The sequence below is a fragment of the Natrix helvetica genome (assembly GCF_964273705.1).
Source record: "Natrix helvetica genome assembly, chromosome: Z".
NCBI lineage: Eukaryota > Metazoa > Chordata > Lepidosauria > Squamata > Natricidae > Natrix > Natrix helvetica.
In genome coordinates, this window is record NC_138554.1 from 38460285 (window position 1) to 38480032 (window position 19748).

The 19748-nt window shown below is 39.4% G+C and overlaps 1 protein-coding gene across 1 annotated transcript in view; it reads right to left on the minus strand.

Annotated features, from left to right (window-relative positions):
- Nucleotides 1-4497: 4497 nt before the first annotated feature.
- The window catches only part of ARL5C (ARF like GTPase 5C), a 33614-nt gene continuing 18363 nt past the window's right edge, over nt 4498-19748 (minus strand). The window contains exons 2-6 of the mRNA XM_081969937.1: nt 16016-16076; nt 14171-14318; nt 10415-10498; nt 9152-9303; nt 4498-6697 (exon numbers count right to left, since the gene is read on the minus strand). Of these exons, the coding sequence (XP_081826063.1) occupies nt 6649-6697; nt 9152-9303; nt 10415-10498; nt 14171-14318; nt 16016-16076 (494 nt within the window). The 3' untranslated portion in view covers nt 4498-6648. The remainder of the gene's footprint in view (nt 6698-9151; nt 9304-10414; nt 10499-14170; nt 14319-16015; nt 16077-19748) is intronic.

Sequence of the window (19748 nt, forward strand, 5' to 3'; positions counted from 1 at the left end):
CCTGCTCGGTGGCGGAAACTTGTCTGCTTCAAAACCCAGCATTTGGAGGTTGCTGGTGCAGCACGGAACTGTCAAAGCTCAGCTGAGCGGAGGGCGGGGGGTGAGGGTGGGCGAGAGAGGCAGGAGCAAGGGGGCTGGGAAGGATGGAGAGTAACCGGGGAGCCGGCCTGCCCTCTGGTGGCCATTGGTAGAATTTGATACACAGTATCCAGAAGCGGGATGTGTGTTCCACCCATCCTGGCCTTACTTTGCAAATAAAGTAAAAAGTTACTTTGGTGGAGCTACTCAAAAACATGGGAAACGATTTGCAAACGTGGGGTTCTAAACTTCCTAGAATTATGCAACATCAGGGTTGGAAAGGACTTGATAGGTGATAAATTCGTACCTTTTACCAGCATGGCAATCTATTATTTCCCTATTGCTGATGTCTCCACCCTGCTTTTCTACAAAACCTCTAGTAAAGGGAACTCCACCAGTTCCAACGAATCTCATATTTGAACAGCTGTTAGCATCAGGATATTTTTCTTCTGTTTGCTTAACAAAACTAGGAATCTACTGTGGTTAATGTATTTGTAAATAGTTGGAAAACGAAAGCATGATCTCAGAAAGAAAGGGGGACTTTGAGAAAGTTTGCAGCATTTGAAATACTTGCATAAAATCAAGATCAGTTATGAGGCCATATTACAACTTGTTATTGAAATACAATATAGAGCAGAACAAAAAAGGATAAAATTGTTGCAAATTTTAAAGAAGTGGTAGCTGTGGGACATTGGGAAGAACTATTGGGTGGGAGGGAATCAATAAAATTTACATGAAGTCACAGTCTGAGGGAAATTTGATACAAAATGTTTTATACATGGTATAGTATATAACTCCATTAATTATTGCCAAATGGACATATTAATCAGTGATAAATGTTGGACATGTCATAAAAAAGATGAACTCTCAATCACATGTTGTAATCAAAAAGACTTAAACGTTTTTGGAAAGAAGTACACCAAAACAACCAGAAAAATCTGAAAATAAAATTTGAAATGAAATTCTATTTGCTTTAGGTGTGATTCCAGAGAATGCAAATTAAAAGTATCATAACTTATTAAGAATTATGCTGATGGAGTCAAGAAATAACTGGGCACAACCCTGGAAGAAGCAAATCTTGCTGACGATATAAGATTCAAAGAGTAAAATTGGAGATTATATAGCAATGAAAAAATTGGGTATATATCTACATAGGAGAAGTCTAATCAAATTCAAACAAGAATGGCTCCCTTAAAAAGTTGTCACAAAGCAAGGCATGTTAATACACTTATAATATGGCTTTTGAAGAAAAAGAGAGTTTAAAAAATAATTAAAATGGTCTAAACAGAAATAAGTAAATAATAGAAGTTTAAAATAGAGTATGAATAGAGTATGAAGATAGTTAAGTGGAAGTTAGCAATTGTTTTTTAAAAAATGTTTAAATTGTTGATTTTATTGTATATTGCCCACATTCATATTTGCGAGATGTGCAGTCATATAGATTTGATAAAGAAAGAAAAAGAAAGGAGAAGAAAAGAAAGCTACTTGAATGATTTTTTTATATGTCTATGGGTTTTTCTTATAATTGTCATTCTTCTTTCTCATTTTTAATTAAAAAAAGATTTCATTTTTTAATCATTACATTAAATCACACCTTTTGAATTCTCACAGTGATATTTTTTAGATGTTCAATTACTTCCTTATTCTATTTTGTCTTGTTTTCTGGAACATCTCTGAACAAATCTGCCCCATTTGGTACTTGAAAGCAATTTTCATGACTTCCAACAGTTTTCTCCAGGCTAAATACAATCAATACCTCCAACCATTCATCATAGGGACTTCATCTCCTGCATATATTTATTCTTCCAGGTCCGATAATATCTTGCTCGTTGCCCTCTGGACAGGCTTCATTTTATAAATGTCCTTCCTAAAATATGTAATTGGATGTAAATCTGATCAAATGAGTAAAGGATAGAAAAAAATCTGACTTATCTTTTTGCTACTTCTGTTTGTGAAATCTAGGGCAGGGGTCTCCAACTCTCGGGCTGTGGCAAACTACCAGGCCCTGACTTATTCGGAACTGGGCAGCATGAGTGTTGAGCTGGCATACACATGGGCTCGCAGCTCCATTCACATGCCCCACTTCCCTCCCTCCAATTCAAAAGTTGGGGACTGCTGATCTTAGGTCCTTCCTTCCTTCCTTCCTTCCTTCCTTCCTTCCTTCCTTCCTTCCTTCCTTCCTTCCTTCCTTCCTTCCTTCTTCCCTCCCTCCCTCTCTTCTGCCAGACATATACTTCTTGCTCATGTTCATCATTTGATCCATCAAGATATTCAGATCCTTTGACTATGAACTACTCAACATGGTTCACCCCCACCCTGTACTCACATTTTACATTAAGCTTACTTAATTGTAAGACTTTGCATTTATCCCTGTTGAAATTCATTTTGCTGGTTTCAATCTTTTTCTACCTTCTCAGAATTCCTCTGAATTTTGATTCAGTCTTCAATCTAAGCTTTGCCTCTGTTCCCAACTTTTGTTATTTTAAAATGTGACAATCATATTTTCTAATCTCTCACCCACTTTGTTAATAGGTTGAACAGCAAAGAGCCTATTGTCTTGTTTGGGTACGTCTCTTGGCAGTTCCAACAATGTGTTGTTATTGATGCACTTTTGTTGGTTTTGATCCCTAAATGAACTCTGTATTGATGGAATAGTAGCATAACCCAATGGATATTTTGCCACCTTCTTCATTAGAATTTGGTTTTGTTGAAATCAAGATAAATTATGTTCACCACATTCCCATGGGCAGTTAAATGAGTCCTCTGCCAAAGAAGGAAATTGGGCTGACCTGGATTGATTTATTCTTGATAAATTATGCTGGTTTCTGCCAAGCAATACATTCCTTTCTAAATGTTCCTAAACCAAATGCTCAATAATCTGTTTAAAAGTGTTGCCCTTTTTTAGTATAAAGCTGATCCAGATCTCCACCATTATCCAATTGTCTAGCCTTTCCATTTCTCCCCTGACTTAATGAAAAAGGTCCCCTGACATTTAGCTTCCTTTGTGGACCTAAGCTGCTTTTGACTTTCTAACTGTATTTCTGAAGACATTCACTTGCTGGTTTACTTCCTTGGTGATTCCTACCATGTGGTTGTCCTTTTATTCTTAGATCAGTTGCACTTTCCCTGTGTATCCCCAATAATCTAATCTGCCTGCTCCATTTTTAAGCCTAAAGTGTTGTGTGAACTTGCCCATGTGATTAATGATTCCAGTGGCACCTAGTCAATATTATCCAGCCTCAAAAAACTAAGCAGGATTAGACCTGCTTGGTACTTAGATGGAAAAGAACAAGATAAAATCATATATAAGTTGATCTAAACTCTGCTGCATCTATGCATCTGTATAGTTTTCTTAATAACACTAGAGAGATTTCAGCTCAATTATTCTAACAAGGGAAGGTTAGAGGCGGTGTTATCATATTGAACTAAGCAACAGGGGGAAAGTTGGAATATAAATATAACAATAAAACAAAACAAAACAGTAGTTTGCCATTGGCTTCTTGTAAGGCACTTATTTGAAGTTTTGCGGAAACTTAATGTTGCTTACTGGTATTCAAGAAAGTCTATAAGACAGGGTCTTATTTTCTTTTGACCCCCGAAATAAGCACTTGGCCTTATTTTTGGGGAGGTCTTGTTATTTTTGAGGTGCAGGAGGCGGAGAGCGTGCTCAACTCATGGCTACTATTGTGTTGCAATATTTTGGGGGAGGGCTTTTTTTCATGGGAGGGCTTATTTTAGCCCATGAGCTCAAAAGCCCGACTGGGCATATTATCCGTGGAGGTCTTATTTTCAGGAAAACAGGGTACTTGTTAACATTCACAGTGCTGGAACATTAGAAATGCAGGCAGTCATCTTGTTTTCCCACAACGTTTTGGACCTGGTTTTTATGGCCAGTGTAAATGTCAGGGTTCCGACCGATGACCTAATTAAATCATGAGCCACGAGCCAAGCTTCAAAAGCTTGTCTCCCCAAACTTCTGAAATCTGATATCCCCCAGATGTGCTCTATTTCAGTTCTGCAATCTAGCTGTTGTGATAATTAAGTGTGAAGTAGTAGACAGGAGATGTTAAGGAAATCTTTACTATACAGTGCAAGTTATTGATGAAACTTGATATTGAATGATGTGAAAACTTAGGGAATTGCAAAGGGATTCTTGGATTTTCTAGATCAGGGATGTCAAACTGGCAGCCCGTGAGCCAGATGTGTCATGCGCAGGCCATGCTCACTCTAGCCCCACAAAGCCAAAAAAAAAAAGTCATGATACATCACGACGCTATCAAATTTGACACCCATTTTCTAGATTCTTATCAAGATTTGCGGCACCAGACCCAGTTACAGCCTTTGGGTGAAATTCATCACACCCTTGACTTTGCAATATTTGACCACAAGGGCACCACACAGGAAGAGGTGCAAAATAAATGACATTTAATGAAGAAATACTTTATTTTTTTTTTAAGTTCAAAGAGACCATATCTAGAAATATTTTTAAAAATTCCACCATTATAAGAATACATTTGGACATAGAAAAGACAAATAACATTTGTTTACACAGCACCAAACCTTCTAATGCTAAAAGCAGATATTTCTGTAACTTCCATGAATTAGCATACCACCTTCAAGTGAGATCTCTGATCATTTTGCTGAATAAATTAAAGTTTCCCAGATACGTTTAATACTGATTATCCACAGTTCCAAGCCTGGTATTGACCATTTAAAAACAGATAATTTGCATTATGTTCAGGAAGACTATATTACATTTTTGCCACCATCCTTCATGTGTCTTGGTCTATACATGTAAGGGGATGACTTGACTGCATAATGAGATGGGGGGAAAACACTGCTCAGAAAAATTTATATCAGGAATCACATTTCTGAATACTCATTTACATCTGTGTTCCTCAAATATGGCTGGCTAGGGAATTCTGGGAGTTGAAGTCCATATATCTTAAAATTTGCCAAGCTTCAGAAACATTGTTTTATATTAGAAGCATGCAAAATGAAAATATCTTACCCCCTTAACAGTTACTTTTTTCTTTGTTTGTAGAATGCTTTTTTTTAAAAAAAATCTTGGATGAAATTACTTTTGGAAGGTCTCCTCTCTGTAGTCTGAAGCTATAGAGGCAGCTATCTTATATTGAGTCTGCTGCATGAAAGATCAGACTAAATATGGCATTAACTACATTTATACATAATAAACTGTACAAGGAGGAATTGTTTTGGCAAGACTGGTAGCCACAGTTCTCCCTTGTGCCCAGGTCAGTCTGTCCTACAGATGGATAGCAAGCATTTCTAAAACCAGAAGTAGCATGTATAATTTTATTTAGGTTATATTTGAGACTAAGCTATTATAATATCAGAACCTAACATTGTTCCTCTTAAAAGAAGAAAAGATAGATTGAAAGGAAGACCTTTCTTCTTTATGGATTTTCACACTTTCATATTACCTGTTTTACTTGAACTCCCAAACTTGCCTTGACCTGTTTGAAAGAAATACTTCAAAACAGCAGCTGAAAGAACTCTTTCCTGATATGTCTCTCTCTCACTGGCAGCCACACACACACACACACACACACACACACACACACACATTCAGAAAAATACAAAAAAGAGACTTGGAAAATTCTAAAACAACACAACATTCAAATTATTTATTGGATGTATAGGTAATCCTTGACACATGACCACAATGGATTTTAGAATTTCAGTCATAAGTGACTGTGGTCATAAAATAGTGCACATGGCCAGTCAATTTTGCGATTGTAAAGCAAATCACTGCAATCGTTAAGTGAGTCACATAGTTGTTCAGTGAATCCTGCAGTTAAACAAATCTATTCACTCACATGGCCACTTTTTGCCAGAAACCAGCAAAAATCAGAAAAACAGCAAAAAAAGGGTCACATATTGCAATCACGTGACCAATAGAACACTGCAAGTGTTCCCCCCAAAATCACGTGATTTTGAAGGAATGGTCATAAGTCAAGAATTACCTATAGGACAGATGAAATGACAGCAATCCTAGGAGAAGATGAAGAAATGAGGACATCTGTTTCAAAATTTCTTTGGCTACTTCTTCATTTGGGAAGCAGTCCAGGAATCTCACAAGGCAGAGTGAAATCCATGAAATAACATTTCCCAAAATAACATTCCACCCTCTTTGTTGTTGTTTTCACAATGATAATGCAAAACATTTTAGCACCGGGGAAAGGAATGCTGTCTTTTTCGCTCAACAGCGTTCCATAATTTTTTTTGGTTCATAGGACTTAACACTTCTCAATGCAGTCTCCCATTCTGATTGGAAAAGTATAAAATCAAAGCCACAAGTGGTGTGATGTAAACAGATTTTCCAATGTGATACGCTTAGATCCGAAGTCCAGGAAGAATCTCTCCACAGGATGAATGCAACTCCTCCTACAATATGACATCTGCTAAGAAAGTATTTTAATAAAATACTGATGCCTTTCACGAAGGGAAGAAAGCCATCCAAGGTCCAACAGATCCTGAGTTTTGCAAAGTGGAAATAAATATAAGCTTTGGTTTGTTTCCCCCTAGTCCCAAAGTAGTTTTGGCTGATTACTTGGCAGCAACTTGAGATATCATCCATTCCAAACCAGCAGGAAGGCTGAGTGGAGAAAAAGAAATGATTAATACTACGGTAGAAAACCCAAAATTCACAATTCCTAGAAGAAAACTGATATTAACTTGGATCCTTTCAAGGGAGAAATCATTTTCTTCTCTTTATCAGAGAAAAGTCCAAGACCTCCCTCCAATGCTTATTAGACAGGTAGCATCAATTGATTTCTTTAAAGAATTGTCTTGGAAGGCACATGACATACTGTTCCAGGTTCTAACCTCCTTATTTTTTTAAAAAAAAAATCTAGGTTTTGCTTGAATCTCCACATGCATTCTAAGAAAGATACCAGCTAAGAAAAAAATGTAGATGGTTTAAACTAGATTGGAGTCTCCAAACCTGGCAACTCTATGCTGGCTGGGGAATTCTGGGAGTTGAAGTCTACAAGTTTTAAAGTTCCACATTTGGAGACTCTTGAACTAAATGCTCAGGTTATTTTTTAAGAAAAGGTAAACTGAAGTAATGGACAGCATCTGAAAATTTAATGTAGTAACTTTACTGTTTTGCCTGCTGGTAAATGGGTGTTTTCTGACCAGCCCCATCTACCCCAAGCAACAATTATACCCAAGATACAGGCTAAGGGTTCCAGATGTGTTCTTCACTTTCAAAAGGATGTGCTTTTGCTTTTCTTAATTTTAAACTTGAGTTGAGTCCAAAGGATAAAACCAACACCAGAATGTTTCCTTCCTGCCTTCCTTACAGGATTAGCTCTGTAAAGTGGAAAAAACCAAAATGAGATTTCTTCCAACAACCGGTTCTCCAAACAGCTTAGAAAGTTAACAACCGGTTCTCCCAAATAGGTGTGAACTGGCTGAATCCCACCACTGGATAAAACCATATTATGCAGAAACAGCCAGAAACCAGTCTTTCAAATAGGGCACGATTAATGCTATCCACAGTGAAAATGATTTTTTCAATTAATTCTAATTGATTGGCCAATCCTTACGATACTTTGTATAAGGAAACATACATTTTTCTTTAGAGAAATTATATATGGATGTATTAAATAAATATATCTTAAGGAAATACTTTCCTTTTTCCCACACCCCTCCCACATTCATACATTGTAGCATTGGCCACCTTCAATGTTTCTAAGAACCGTTATTAAAAATCTATCAATTCACATTAGATGAGTTATTAACCACAAACATTTCCACCCATGATGTATTTCAACAATAGAAAATACACCTAATCTGTTTAATAGTGTTCCAGGGTTTCAATCCAGGCTTGGCAAGGAGATAGGAAAGCTGCATTGTGCAATATTGAATTTATTGGCTTAAGCCAGAACTGTTTTGCTTTCTATGCCCAATATAACTATACCCGTTATGTTCCTAGCCCATAGAAGGAACTTTTTTTTTTATCAAGAGAAACTTGATGCCTTTTAAGATTGGCACTTCCATCTGCTCTTTGCTCATTTCACACAGTAACAGGTTCTACAGCAGGGATGTTAAATAGATGGTTTGTGAATGCCTCAAAAACCAATGGCACTGCACTGCTGTCCCACAACAAAGTCCACCTGGCAAGGCAGCAGCAAAGAATGAGGAGCTGCAGAGCTGCCCTGGTGGGATTTTGAAGGTTTTGAACTTTTGCAGGTGCTGTGCTGGCATGTAATTGCCCTGCAGGTGTGCAGAGACCGTTGCTGCTGAAATAACCATTTGTCAATGTTAGTTGACTTCAGGAATGTATGATATGATACGGGGGATAACAATTGCAGCCACAGGGGTAAAATATTTTACTGTTATGGCAGACAGCATATTTTTGCTTTCATGTGACATCAATAGCATCATTTGCATTTAATCTATAAATTATTAATTATAAATAATAAATCATTTTACTATTATTGATGAAATTGACATAAGTGATAACTATTTGCATTTAATATTTGTTGCATATTTGAATGCGAGGCATTGATCTGCAGCCTTAATGTCATGTGCCCCCCCGCCCGATCTGAGATTAAGACGCTCATTCTAGAGAAGGGGTGTGAAAATCAAGGCCCATGGGGTGCTTAGATCTGGCTTGCGGGGCCTCCCTGGAAACAGCAAAGGAATGGCACGTGGTGCCTCTGCCAGCGAAATCAGAGCTCTGGAGGGCCACACCCAGCCCTCTGAGTTCCGTTTTTGCTGGGCAGAGAGTTGCAGGAGGCCGTTGTAGCCCAAAACAGAGCTTGGGGGCCTGATTTCTCTGGCAGAGGGTTGCAGGAGACTGTCGTAGCAGAAAATGATGCTCAGGAACCCATTTTCCCTGGCAGAGCGCTCAGGCCACTACAGGCACCCCTTCGTGAGCTATGTTGAACTGGCCACACCCATCCTCCCCACACACACCCCACTCCCCCACCAAGATCAAACACAACCCTGATGCGGCCCTCAGTGAAATTGAGTGTGACACCCCTGTTCTAGAGAGAGAAGACTTCAGCTGTCCTAGGGCACAGAATTCTGGTTTACCGACCCCTCTCCTGTGAGTGCACAGCAACCTTGAATATGCCACGGGTGGTCTCTGATGGAGCTCAGGGTGAGGAACTTAGAAATTTCAGAGGTAGACATGGAATTTTTTATATCTTGCTTGTTGGCAAATATCAACACAGCTGCATTACGCAGATCCTGTGGAAAGGAAGAGAGAATAGCACTAGCATTTAGACTTATATACCACTTTACAGTGCTTTTACTGCCCTCTCTAAGCAGTTTACAGAGTCAGCATATTGCCCCCAACAATCTGGATCCTCATTTTACCTACAGAAGGATGGAAGGCTGAGTCAATATTGAGCCAGTGAGAATCAAACTGCTGAACTACTGGCAGCCGGCAGACAGCAGATGTAGCTTGCAGTACTGCATTCTAACCACTGCACCCCCATGGCGCAGTGATTAGAATAGGTGTTTGCCTCCAGTTTCTATCATGATTCATTCAAAATGAGAGAAATAATACATAAAACTATCACATAAAGATCAGAACAGAAGACAGTCACAAAAGTGTGTTTGTGGCTTAGCATGAGGTGTGGATCCAAAATGATTTGTTTATTTGTGGAAGCAATTTGTGGACCAATCTCAAAACCTGGATGTGTCGTTGGGCTGAGGATCCCAAGGAGGTATTGATCCTGTAAGTAATTGCACTGCACTAATTTAGACTGCACTCCTTGTCCTTTTGTACTTTATAACTAGTTTTAACTGATTTAATAATGGTAAGTTGTAATTGTTAGCTTTCTTTTAACCATATATGCCACTCAGTGTCACGTGCAAGTGTGATGGGCGGCCATATAAATTTAATATAGAAATAACAAAGAAAAGCATGATATGGAACCCAGCAACTGTGGCTTAATAAACCATTAATTATGGCCTACCAGCATGAGTACATTCACTCATAATTATTCTACAAACCATCATTGAAATAAACTGCTGTGAATTATGAATAATGTAGCTATAATTTAAAAGTCTGTAGAGGTTCTCAATCATCCAGGTCGTGGTTGTCACGGGCCTGCAGACCAACCGACAAGTGTCTACTCAAGTCTGCCAATGATCAGCTGATCAGGACTGAGGGCCAGTTGCTGCAGCGGCAGGAAGGTGCAATTCTAGTGTTTAAAAGGTAATTGGTACAAGAAGCATTGTAACAGCAAATGTAAAAGACACCCAGGAATATAAAACGTATGCAACAGCTGTGGAGTAATATCTGAAATCACACACAACATATATCTCTGCTTGTGGTAGCAGGCAAACTCACCTCGTGAGCTAACATCTTGTACAGTTCCTCTTTTGTCACTGTCAACCTCTCACGATCTGTGCTATCGATCACAAGGATGACAAACTGATCAAAGGGGAAAAAAACACATTTATAAACTTGATTAAGACTAAGTGAACAGAATTGGAGCAGTGGCTGGGTTCATACAACCCACTACAAGCACAATATATTGCAGAAATTGTGATCTATAAACCATGTTTGTGATATAGCACATTGGATGAGCTTAGCAATTTTATCTTACTCAATAAGATACTATTAAGCAAACCATTCCTGTGAACCTAGTTTTCAAGTGCCAGTCCTTGTGTGCCCCAAACAGCATTGTTTAGGAGAAGAAGGAAATATAAGAAGACATGAAGAAAGATCCTATCACACAGGAAAACTTCAAAAGAATGAAAAGTAAACATTTTTGATGGCTGTAAAAAACTACCTGTCTGATGGGAGGAAATAGAAGACAAAATGCAAGTAAAATTAAACAGGAATATTTAGAACTAGAAATCTAACAACAGCAGCCTCTATGCATGTCTCATTTGCTCACATCTAAGGTTTAAGTTAGTATTATAGCTTAAATATATTGGTCAGGAAGTTCAGAGGTTTGGGTGTGTTTGCTAAACCAGGTTCATTATTTTGCACAAAAACTAAGCTTGCCTTCATTCCAGGAACAACAGAGTTAAATAATCAAAATACATTTTTAACATCAGAACATAATTCATGGAAGCCAGAGAATAAAATAATTTCAGGGCATGTCTGCAGAGGGAAGCAGATCTAACCGAAAGAGACATGGAGCTTTTTAGACATCTTCTCCAGGGAGATTTTTAAAAAGAGATTCGAAAGGTAGGAATAGATTTCTACGTGGCAAATAGTGTACTGTCTGGAAAGCATATAGGGAAAGGAAAGAGAAGAAAATGACATTTCATATCTAAAAATGTCAAGAATTCAGTTTTGACATAAGCAGAATGAGTCTCAGCTTGCCTTTTTTCTACAAAACAGAAACCATAATATAATCAAGATTCACGGGTAATTCCCATCCCCCACAAAATGCATACCTAAGCAATAACTCTGCGTGCGATCGCACCACATCAATATACAAGAGGAAGTAGAGTGACAGAAAACAGCTACTAGAGGAAACCAAACATAAGATCTAAGAGGTATCTGGAACATCCTTCCCACATCATTGCCCTGAAATTCAGTGGCAAATTTACATTTTAGTTGTCTGGTTTTCACAGTTGAAAACAAACATGAGAACAGATACACAAAACCTCCTTTTATATCAAGGCAACTTGTGCCACCCAAATGGTGTTTGAAAACTAAAAAAATATTGTTCAAAAGCATGTCCACTAAACACAGAAACATTGGGTGGAAGTGGCTTGAACAGTATTTCTGAATACCATAATTTCATGCTAGCTTTCACCAAATGGTGCCTCTGAATCAGCATTTCTCAACCGCGGCAATGTTTGGATGTATGGACTTCAACTCCCAGAATTCTCCAGCCAACAAGCTGGGGAAATCTACACATCTTAAAGTTAGCAAGACTGAAAAACCCTGTCTAAGCTGATGTCTTTTGAGACCTTTGACTTTGCCTCTGTTATCGATTTATAAGGGGGACTAGCATAGCCAAAAGCCTTTTGACATTTCAATATTGATTAATATTTTGGGTAAGTATCATACCCACATAAACTTAACTCAGAATTAATAACATCCTAGTATGAATTCAGATTTAACCTATAAAGTTTCCCCTCGCACATATGTGCTAGTCGTTCTTGACTAGGGGGTGGTACTCATCTCCGTTTCAAAGCCGAAGAGCCAGCACTGTCCAAAGACATCTCTATGGTCATGTGGCCAGCATGACTAAACAGTGAAGGTGCACGGAATGCTGTTACCTTTCCACCAAAGTGGTCCCCATTTTTTTCTACTTGCATTTTTACATGCTATCGAACTGCTAGATTGGCAGAAGCTGGGACAAGTAACGGGAGCTCACTTTGTTATGTGGCGCTAGGAATTTGAACCATCGAACTGCCGACCTTTCTGATCGACAAGCTCAGCGTCTTAGCCATTGAGCCATCGGGTCCTTATTTAACCAATATAAAGCATCAATCAAGATTATGTTAATTATATGTATTTATGATCATTGGCATTTAAGTTTTTTAAAAAAAATACTCTGCCCTTGTGCAAAACTGTAATTTCATTTGTTTAAACTTAGCATACGTGGTTTATGCTTATACAATTTTGTGACCCCAAGAATTATTGCCAAAATTTTACAACCTTATGTGCTGCTTATGAAGCTAAGTGTAAACAGGAGAAGAAACAATGGATGTAAAATGAGCATTTCTGAAACCATATCCAGGTAACCCTCCACTTGTGATCATAATTGAGACGAGAATTTCCATTTCTAAGCAAGGCAGTTAAGTGAGTTGTGTCTGGTTTTCAACATTTTTTGCCACAATTGTTAAGTAAATCACTTGTTCTGTCCCGTGATTCCAATGAATATGCAGACCCAGGTTTGGCTGTCTGCCACAACTAATTACATAGATAAAGCCACCCTTTGGCTGGGAGCCTAGAAAGTTCTCTTCACAAACACAAGATAAAACTTACAGAAGGCTTTCGCAATGACTCGAATATGGACTGTTGTTTCCTGCGAAGATTCCCCTCCCCTCGCTCCACTTATAAACTCTTTGGGAGGGGCCACACCCTTAACCAGCTGTCCTTACTTTCTTCTATGATGTCTTCTCCACAGCTGTTCCCTTCTCCAATCCACTCGACGCCTACGCACATCAGGGACAACCTCCCCTTGTTCCTCCTCACTACTCTCTGACTCAGATGCCACCTGGTGGCCAACAGGCTTCTCTAGTTCCTGCTCTGACTCCAAACACCCTCCAGAGTCTTCCTCATCCTCCAGAGCAGTCCCATAATGGTCTGAGCTGTCAGAGTCCACCAACAGCTCAGCTGGCCGCTGCTGGGCCACAACATCACTGCAGTTGTTAAAAGAATTTATAGTTGCAAATTAAGCTCCCCCCATTGACTTTGCTTATCAGAAGCCACCTGGGAAGGTTGCAAACTGTGATCACATGATTCTAAGATGCGGCAACTGTCAATTCTGGTTGCCAAATGCCTAAATTTTGATCATGTGACCTTGGAATGTTGCAACAGTTGTAAGTGCAAAGACTGGTCATACGTCTCTTTTTCAGTGCTGTTGTAACTTCAAACGGCTACTTAAATGAATGTTTGTAAGTCAAGGACTCCCTTTATTTCGAACAAAAACTTAAAGCAATTATAAGTGGGCTGTACATATATAATGACATGTTTATCTTTTCTGGTTCAGACTTTTCCCCCTTTCTATGAGTAAGTATAGCTCGTATCTGAATAGCAATAGCGCATGAATATTTAGTGTATGGTGTCCCACTAACCGATGACCAAAGAGCAAAAAGCTTTAAAGAGTGATAAATGTAGATTATGGAATAATTGTAACGTGAGAGCCAGAGATGGGTTGCTCCCGGTTTGGCCCGAATCAGGTGAACCAATAGTAGCAGTGATGGGAGGCTCCGCCCACCCATCCGGATGTTTCTGCGCATGTGCTGCAAATGTTGCATGTGCGCACACACACGTGCCTAAACCGATAGTAAAAAATTTGGCAACCCACCATTGGTGAGAGCTCAAGAAACACAACTCTGGATCATTATCCTCCCCCCTATTCTATAACTATTTTACTTCCTTAATTTATTTACTAATGTTTACCCAACTTACCTCTGTGTTGGAGTAGTAGGTGTTCCAAGTAGACCGCAAATTTTCCTGACCACCAATGTCCCACATGAGGAAATGTGTCTTGTGCTGGATGATTTCTTCCACATTGCTCCCAATTGTAGGCGACGTATGCACAACTTCATTCATTAGGCTGATGGAAGACCAAAATCATAAGGTGCTTTGTTAGTATCCCATCCTCCCCATACAATTTTATCTTAAAAAAAGAAAAGGCCAAGATATTTGAGACAGTTAAGCCTTCAAAATATTTATGTTCCATAGGATTTGGAAAAATTGAAAAAAAAATAGTAAAAAAAAGTACACACAGTGACTAATATAATAATCTTGATTCTTGTTCTGGGGATAGTAAGAAACAGAACAGGGATGCTATAAATCTCTCATGTCCCTTGAGCAACAGTTGAAATAGACATTATGTGGCCCTGCTCTGTCCCTTTAAAAAGGTAGGTAAAGGTTCCCCTTGCACATATGTGCTAGTCATTCCCGACTCTAGGGGGCGGTGCTCACCTCTGTTTCTAAGCCAAAGGGCCAGCGCTGTCTGAAGACGTCTCTGTGGTCATGACTAAACGCCAAAGGCGCACGAGAACTCTGTTACCTTCCCACCAAAGGTGGTTCCTATTTTTCTACTTGCATTTTTACATGCTTTCAAACTGCTAGGTTGGCAGAAGCTGGGACAAGTAACACTCTGTTACGCGGTGCTATCAATTCAAACCACCAAACTGCCGCCCTTTCTGATTGACAAGCTCAGTGTCTTAGCCACTGAGCCACCGCATTCCTATATCTGTACCTTTAGAATACCCCAAGTATGGTAGCTTGTTCTCTATAACAGCCAGACAGATTTTTAACCTAGATTTGGCATTTTTGTCCACCTATTGTCCTTCCCAAGAGCCTGAGATAGGGAGTCATGGTTGCTTAAATTATTAATTTATTAATATTGAACACTGAAATGTACCATATATAATACTAAATAATATTATGATTCTTCTTTGTTACACAGCCAAGCCATGTCAGATGTGGAAAAAAACAGATCCACATGTACAGGTTTAATGCAACTGATTTATTGCTAGAAGCCTACACCCAGGAATCTTCTCAGCTAACAGTCAGCATCTGGTTAGAGCTAGATCAGGTTCAATAGTAATCAAGGGGAGCTGGACCTGCCCCATTCATAGCTACGTAAGAACTCTAAACTTATTCTTTTTTTTTACCTCTCTCCCTGCCTCTGCCATTCCTTCCTCTACAGCCAGATGTTTAAACTAAATTTGACATTTTTATCCATCAGCCAAATATTTGGGATGTTACTATTATTTTAAACGGAAAAAAAGTAGTCTTTTCTTTTTTTCTGGATTTTTACCCCCAGCTTTAAAATGTGTGGACTTCAATTCTCAGAATCCCCCAAACCAGAATTTAAAAAGCACTGTTCCAGTTTAGAAGTCCAACTACAGATTAAAGCAAGGTAATCAGTCTTTTTGTGGCCAAAGTCACTCTTTTCTTTAACATGAGTTCTCCTGAGAATTTCAGGAAAGGGATATGCAGTAGTGACACAACGATATCACTAGAGACACATAGAGGTGGAAGTTTCTTAACTTTTTAATTGATTCGCTATTAAGTTTGTTGCACTGTAATAATTTAGAGATTTGCTACAACTTTCTGATGGCATGACTCTGGTAAATTTGGGAACTGCAAAGAAAAAAAGATTGAAAATGTATGCAACTCACAGGATATGTAGGAGTTTGCCTACCTCTGGATTAAACTGTTGCAAAGGGAACAGACCAAGAGATTTATTTAAACGAGACATTGGATACTGAAAAAGGAGAAAGACAAGGAGACACTCACAACTGGTAAAGGATGGTGGTTTTTCCAGCATTGTCCAATCCAATAATTATCACCTTATGCTCTAGAAGAAGACAAAGTTACAATATTTCAGAGTTAATGTGGTAAAATGTAATTGTTACTTCTTTAATTCACCCATGAACTGAATTACTGTTGCAACAATGCAATTGAGGAATAGACTGAAGGAAGGTTTGCTCAAGACTAACCGGCGAACACGTAAGAAAAATAGCTTGAATCTCTTATTTCCATCCATACTTAAACAAATATGTATGCAACTCATGTACCTTCTGTCTCTCTAACACTTTTCAAATCTTTTGGTTGGCCTGTGGATTTATTAGGGATTCCTGAGTAATGTAGGAATAATGATTTGGCCTGGTTTAAAACTTACCATGCATTATGAACACAACTCAAGGCTTGCTATTATCAAACCATAATAAATCATAATCCTACCAGTCTGAAATCAATTCAGTTGATTTAATTACCGCTTAATATTTTTATCTCACCTTTCATCTTACCCCCACTAGAGGTGTCTTCATTAACAAGTATACCACACATCCCTGGCATAGATGCCCCAAAACAGTGGTAGCTAACCTTTTTGCAGTTGCGTGCCAAAAGTGTGCGTGCGCATTTGTGACATGGCGCACATATTATATTGCCAAAAGTATTTGCTCACCCATCCACATAATCAGCAGTTGTGAGCGAATACTTTTGGCAATATAGTGTATACGTGTACCCATAATGCAATGGGTGCATAAACCCTCATCCCCCTGCACATACGCATGTAACCCCCACATGCACCCCACCCCACGCATGCATGACCCCATGTAACCTCCACATGCACCCCATGCATGGGTGCGCATCTCCCGCATCCGCCCCACTTCCTGTGCATGCGCAGCAGAGTTTGAGTTTGAGGTTGAGTTTATTAAATTTATATACCGCCCCCTCTCCCCGCAGGGACTCGGGGCAGTGTACAGACAGTACATATATAAAAACAACAAGGCAAAACACGAAACAATTGACAAACCACGTACACATACAGTCTGTATAATACCCAAACTAAATTATAGTTAAAAACAATCTAAAACCAAATTAAAACCCCAAAATTTACAATTTAAAAAGCCATCCAGGAGGGTCCGTAATAGGTTGTACTTGTGATTACAATTAGGCCAGGCCGGCTGATCGGAACAGGTGGGTCTTGAGTTTCTTACGGAAGGAGCGGAGATCAATGGTAGTTCTAATATCAGGAGGGAGTTCGTTCCAGAGGGTTGGGCCCATCACAGAGAAGGCCCTACTCCTGGGCACCGCCCGCCCGCATTGCCTAGTGGAAGGTACCCGGAGGAGTCCCTCCCTGTGTGAGCGGATTGGTCATAGGGATGTATGGGGTAGAATGCGATCCCGCAAATAACTAGGTCCCAAGCCATGAAGCGCTTTAAAGATGACAATCAACACCTTGAAATGCACCCGAAAAGCCACAGGCAGCCAGTGCAGCTCGCGCAGAAGTGTTGTTACATGGGAGTACCTAGTACTCCCCATAATTGTCCGCGCGGCTGCATTCTGAACCAACTGGAGCCTTCGGGTGCATCTCAAGGGGGGCCCCATGTAGAGAGCATTGCAGTAATCAAGACGGGAAGTCACCAGGGCCTGAGTGACTGTGCGAAGGGCGTCCTGCTCTAGTAGCAGAGACACGAAAACCAGCTGGCTGGCGGGAGGCTTGCGTGCATGTGCGGTAGAGCTGAGCTGGGGTGACAGCTTGCATGCCCACAGAAAGGGGTCTGCATGCCACCTGTGACATATATGCCAAATGGTCGCCATCACGGTCCTAGAAGAACAATTCTGTGGCTAGAGGCTCCAAACTCAAGATGAGGCAATTAGGATTTTTAAAATCTGCAAATCTAGAATCAAATATCCATGTGATTAAGGTTTCCATGTCTTATTTGGTACTACCTAGATCTAGGCAGGTGAAGGTTCAAAGCCACTATGCTAGCTTTGTATAAAACACAGAGAAAATATCCTTGATAGTAACATATCCATATTATCCCCTTTTTGTAATTTCTTAATACTTAATCCAGGGTTGAGCATTGTTAAGATTCTAAGGTAGAGAAGACAACTTACTTGTGGTGTGGTTAAGACACCAGGCTAGAAACTGGAGACTGGGAGTTCTAGTCCTGCCTTGGATTATAAAGCCATCTGGGTGACCTTGAGCCAGTCACTCTCTTTTAGCTCTAGAAGGAAATGGTAAACCACTTCCAGAAATCTAGTCAAGAAAACTACAGGAACTAGCCCAGGCAAGTGCCAGGAGTCATGACTGATTTGAAGGCATCAAAAAGAAAGAAAAGGGAATACTAAACATTTTTGTTCACAGACCAGTGTTGGAGCAAGATTTGTATTATTTCCTTTTTCTTGATTGTCTAGTTTTTAATTTTTGGACTATGCTTCAAGCTTATCCTAGCTGGCCTTTGTTGCAAGAACTGAGGTCTGACTACATCTGAGTTTGATGACTTCACTGTAGAAGAGAATACATTTCTCTGAGGAACTCAGGAATGGGGTACACTAGGGGTACCAAATTGGTGGCCCTCAGGCCAGATGCATCACACACAGGCCATGCCCACCCCAGCTCCACAAAGGGGAAAAAACCATCGCAATATGTCACATGACAGCTACGTGACATGCTGAATTTGACGCCTGTGGTGTCCATCCTCCTCTGTTTCACCCAACATATACTGTTAGATAAATGATGCTGAAATAATATGACTACTTCATGTGTGGCTTCATTATTGAGTAGGATTTTGAAGTGAGCTTTACTAATCCTAATATGATCTTTTCAATAAACGGAAACAATGATGAGACTATCCCGATATTGAGAAATGTCACTGGTCAAGTCCTATTTCAATTGTTTCTGATGTTGCACTTCATAATTTTAAGTCTATAAAAGATGCTTAAATTTTTGTATAAATACTGATTGGAAATGTTATATTCATATTGTATTATACAAGTTTTAAAGAGTTCCTAAAACTTTTATATTACAAAGCAGATAATTACTTCCTCCCAATTCTTGTCAGCGGTTTTCTTCTTATTGCTGATTCAAAGGTAGCAGAAAATGGCAAGTTGCAAAATCTACATTTTTAGATCCTGTTTTGAACATATTACCGTATTTCATGTGGATGGAGAAGACGCTGACACTGACGTTTGGAGGAGTAATTGCTTGCTGCTATTTTGGCTATTTTTTTCTCAAAGTGTAATATACGTAGACCAAAAATAATGTTGCATTGTATGCTACTGTTGTTTAAAATGGTATCTATGATTTGGCAAAGAGACAATTGTCAGAGAAGGAAAATTAACCCCCTTATCATCTATAAGTGGTATTGGGAGAGGAAAGAAGAAAAAGATAATGTTACTCATATTCTTCTTTATCCCTATTTGAAGAAACCTGTTAAGCATCCAGCATATACTCCTGCAGATATGACCTTGTAGACGATCTCCACCCTGTCAAGGACCTTGGAGTACTCATCTCTAATGATCTAAGTGCCAGAGCCCACCCTAACAACATTGCCAAAAAGGCATTAAGAGTTGTTAACCTAATCCTGTGTAGCTTCTTCTCTGGTAACACTGTACTATTAACCAGTGCAAAACATTTGCTAGACCAATTCTCGAATACAGCTCATCTGTCTGGAACCCGCACTGCATATCAGACATTAACATAATTGAGCGAGGCTTCCGGTTCCGGCGGCTGACGGCG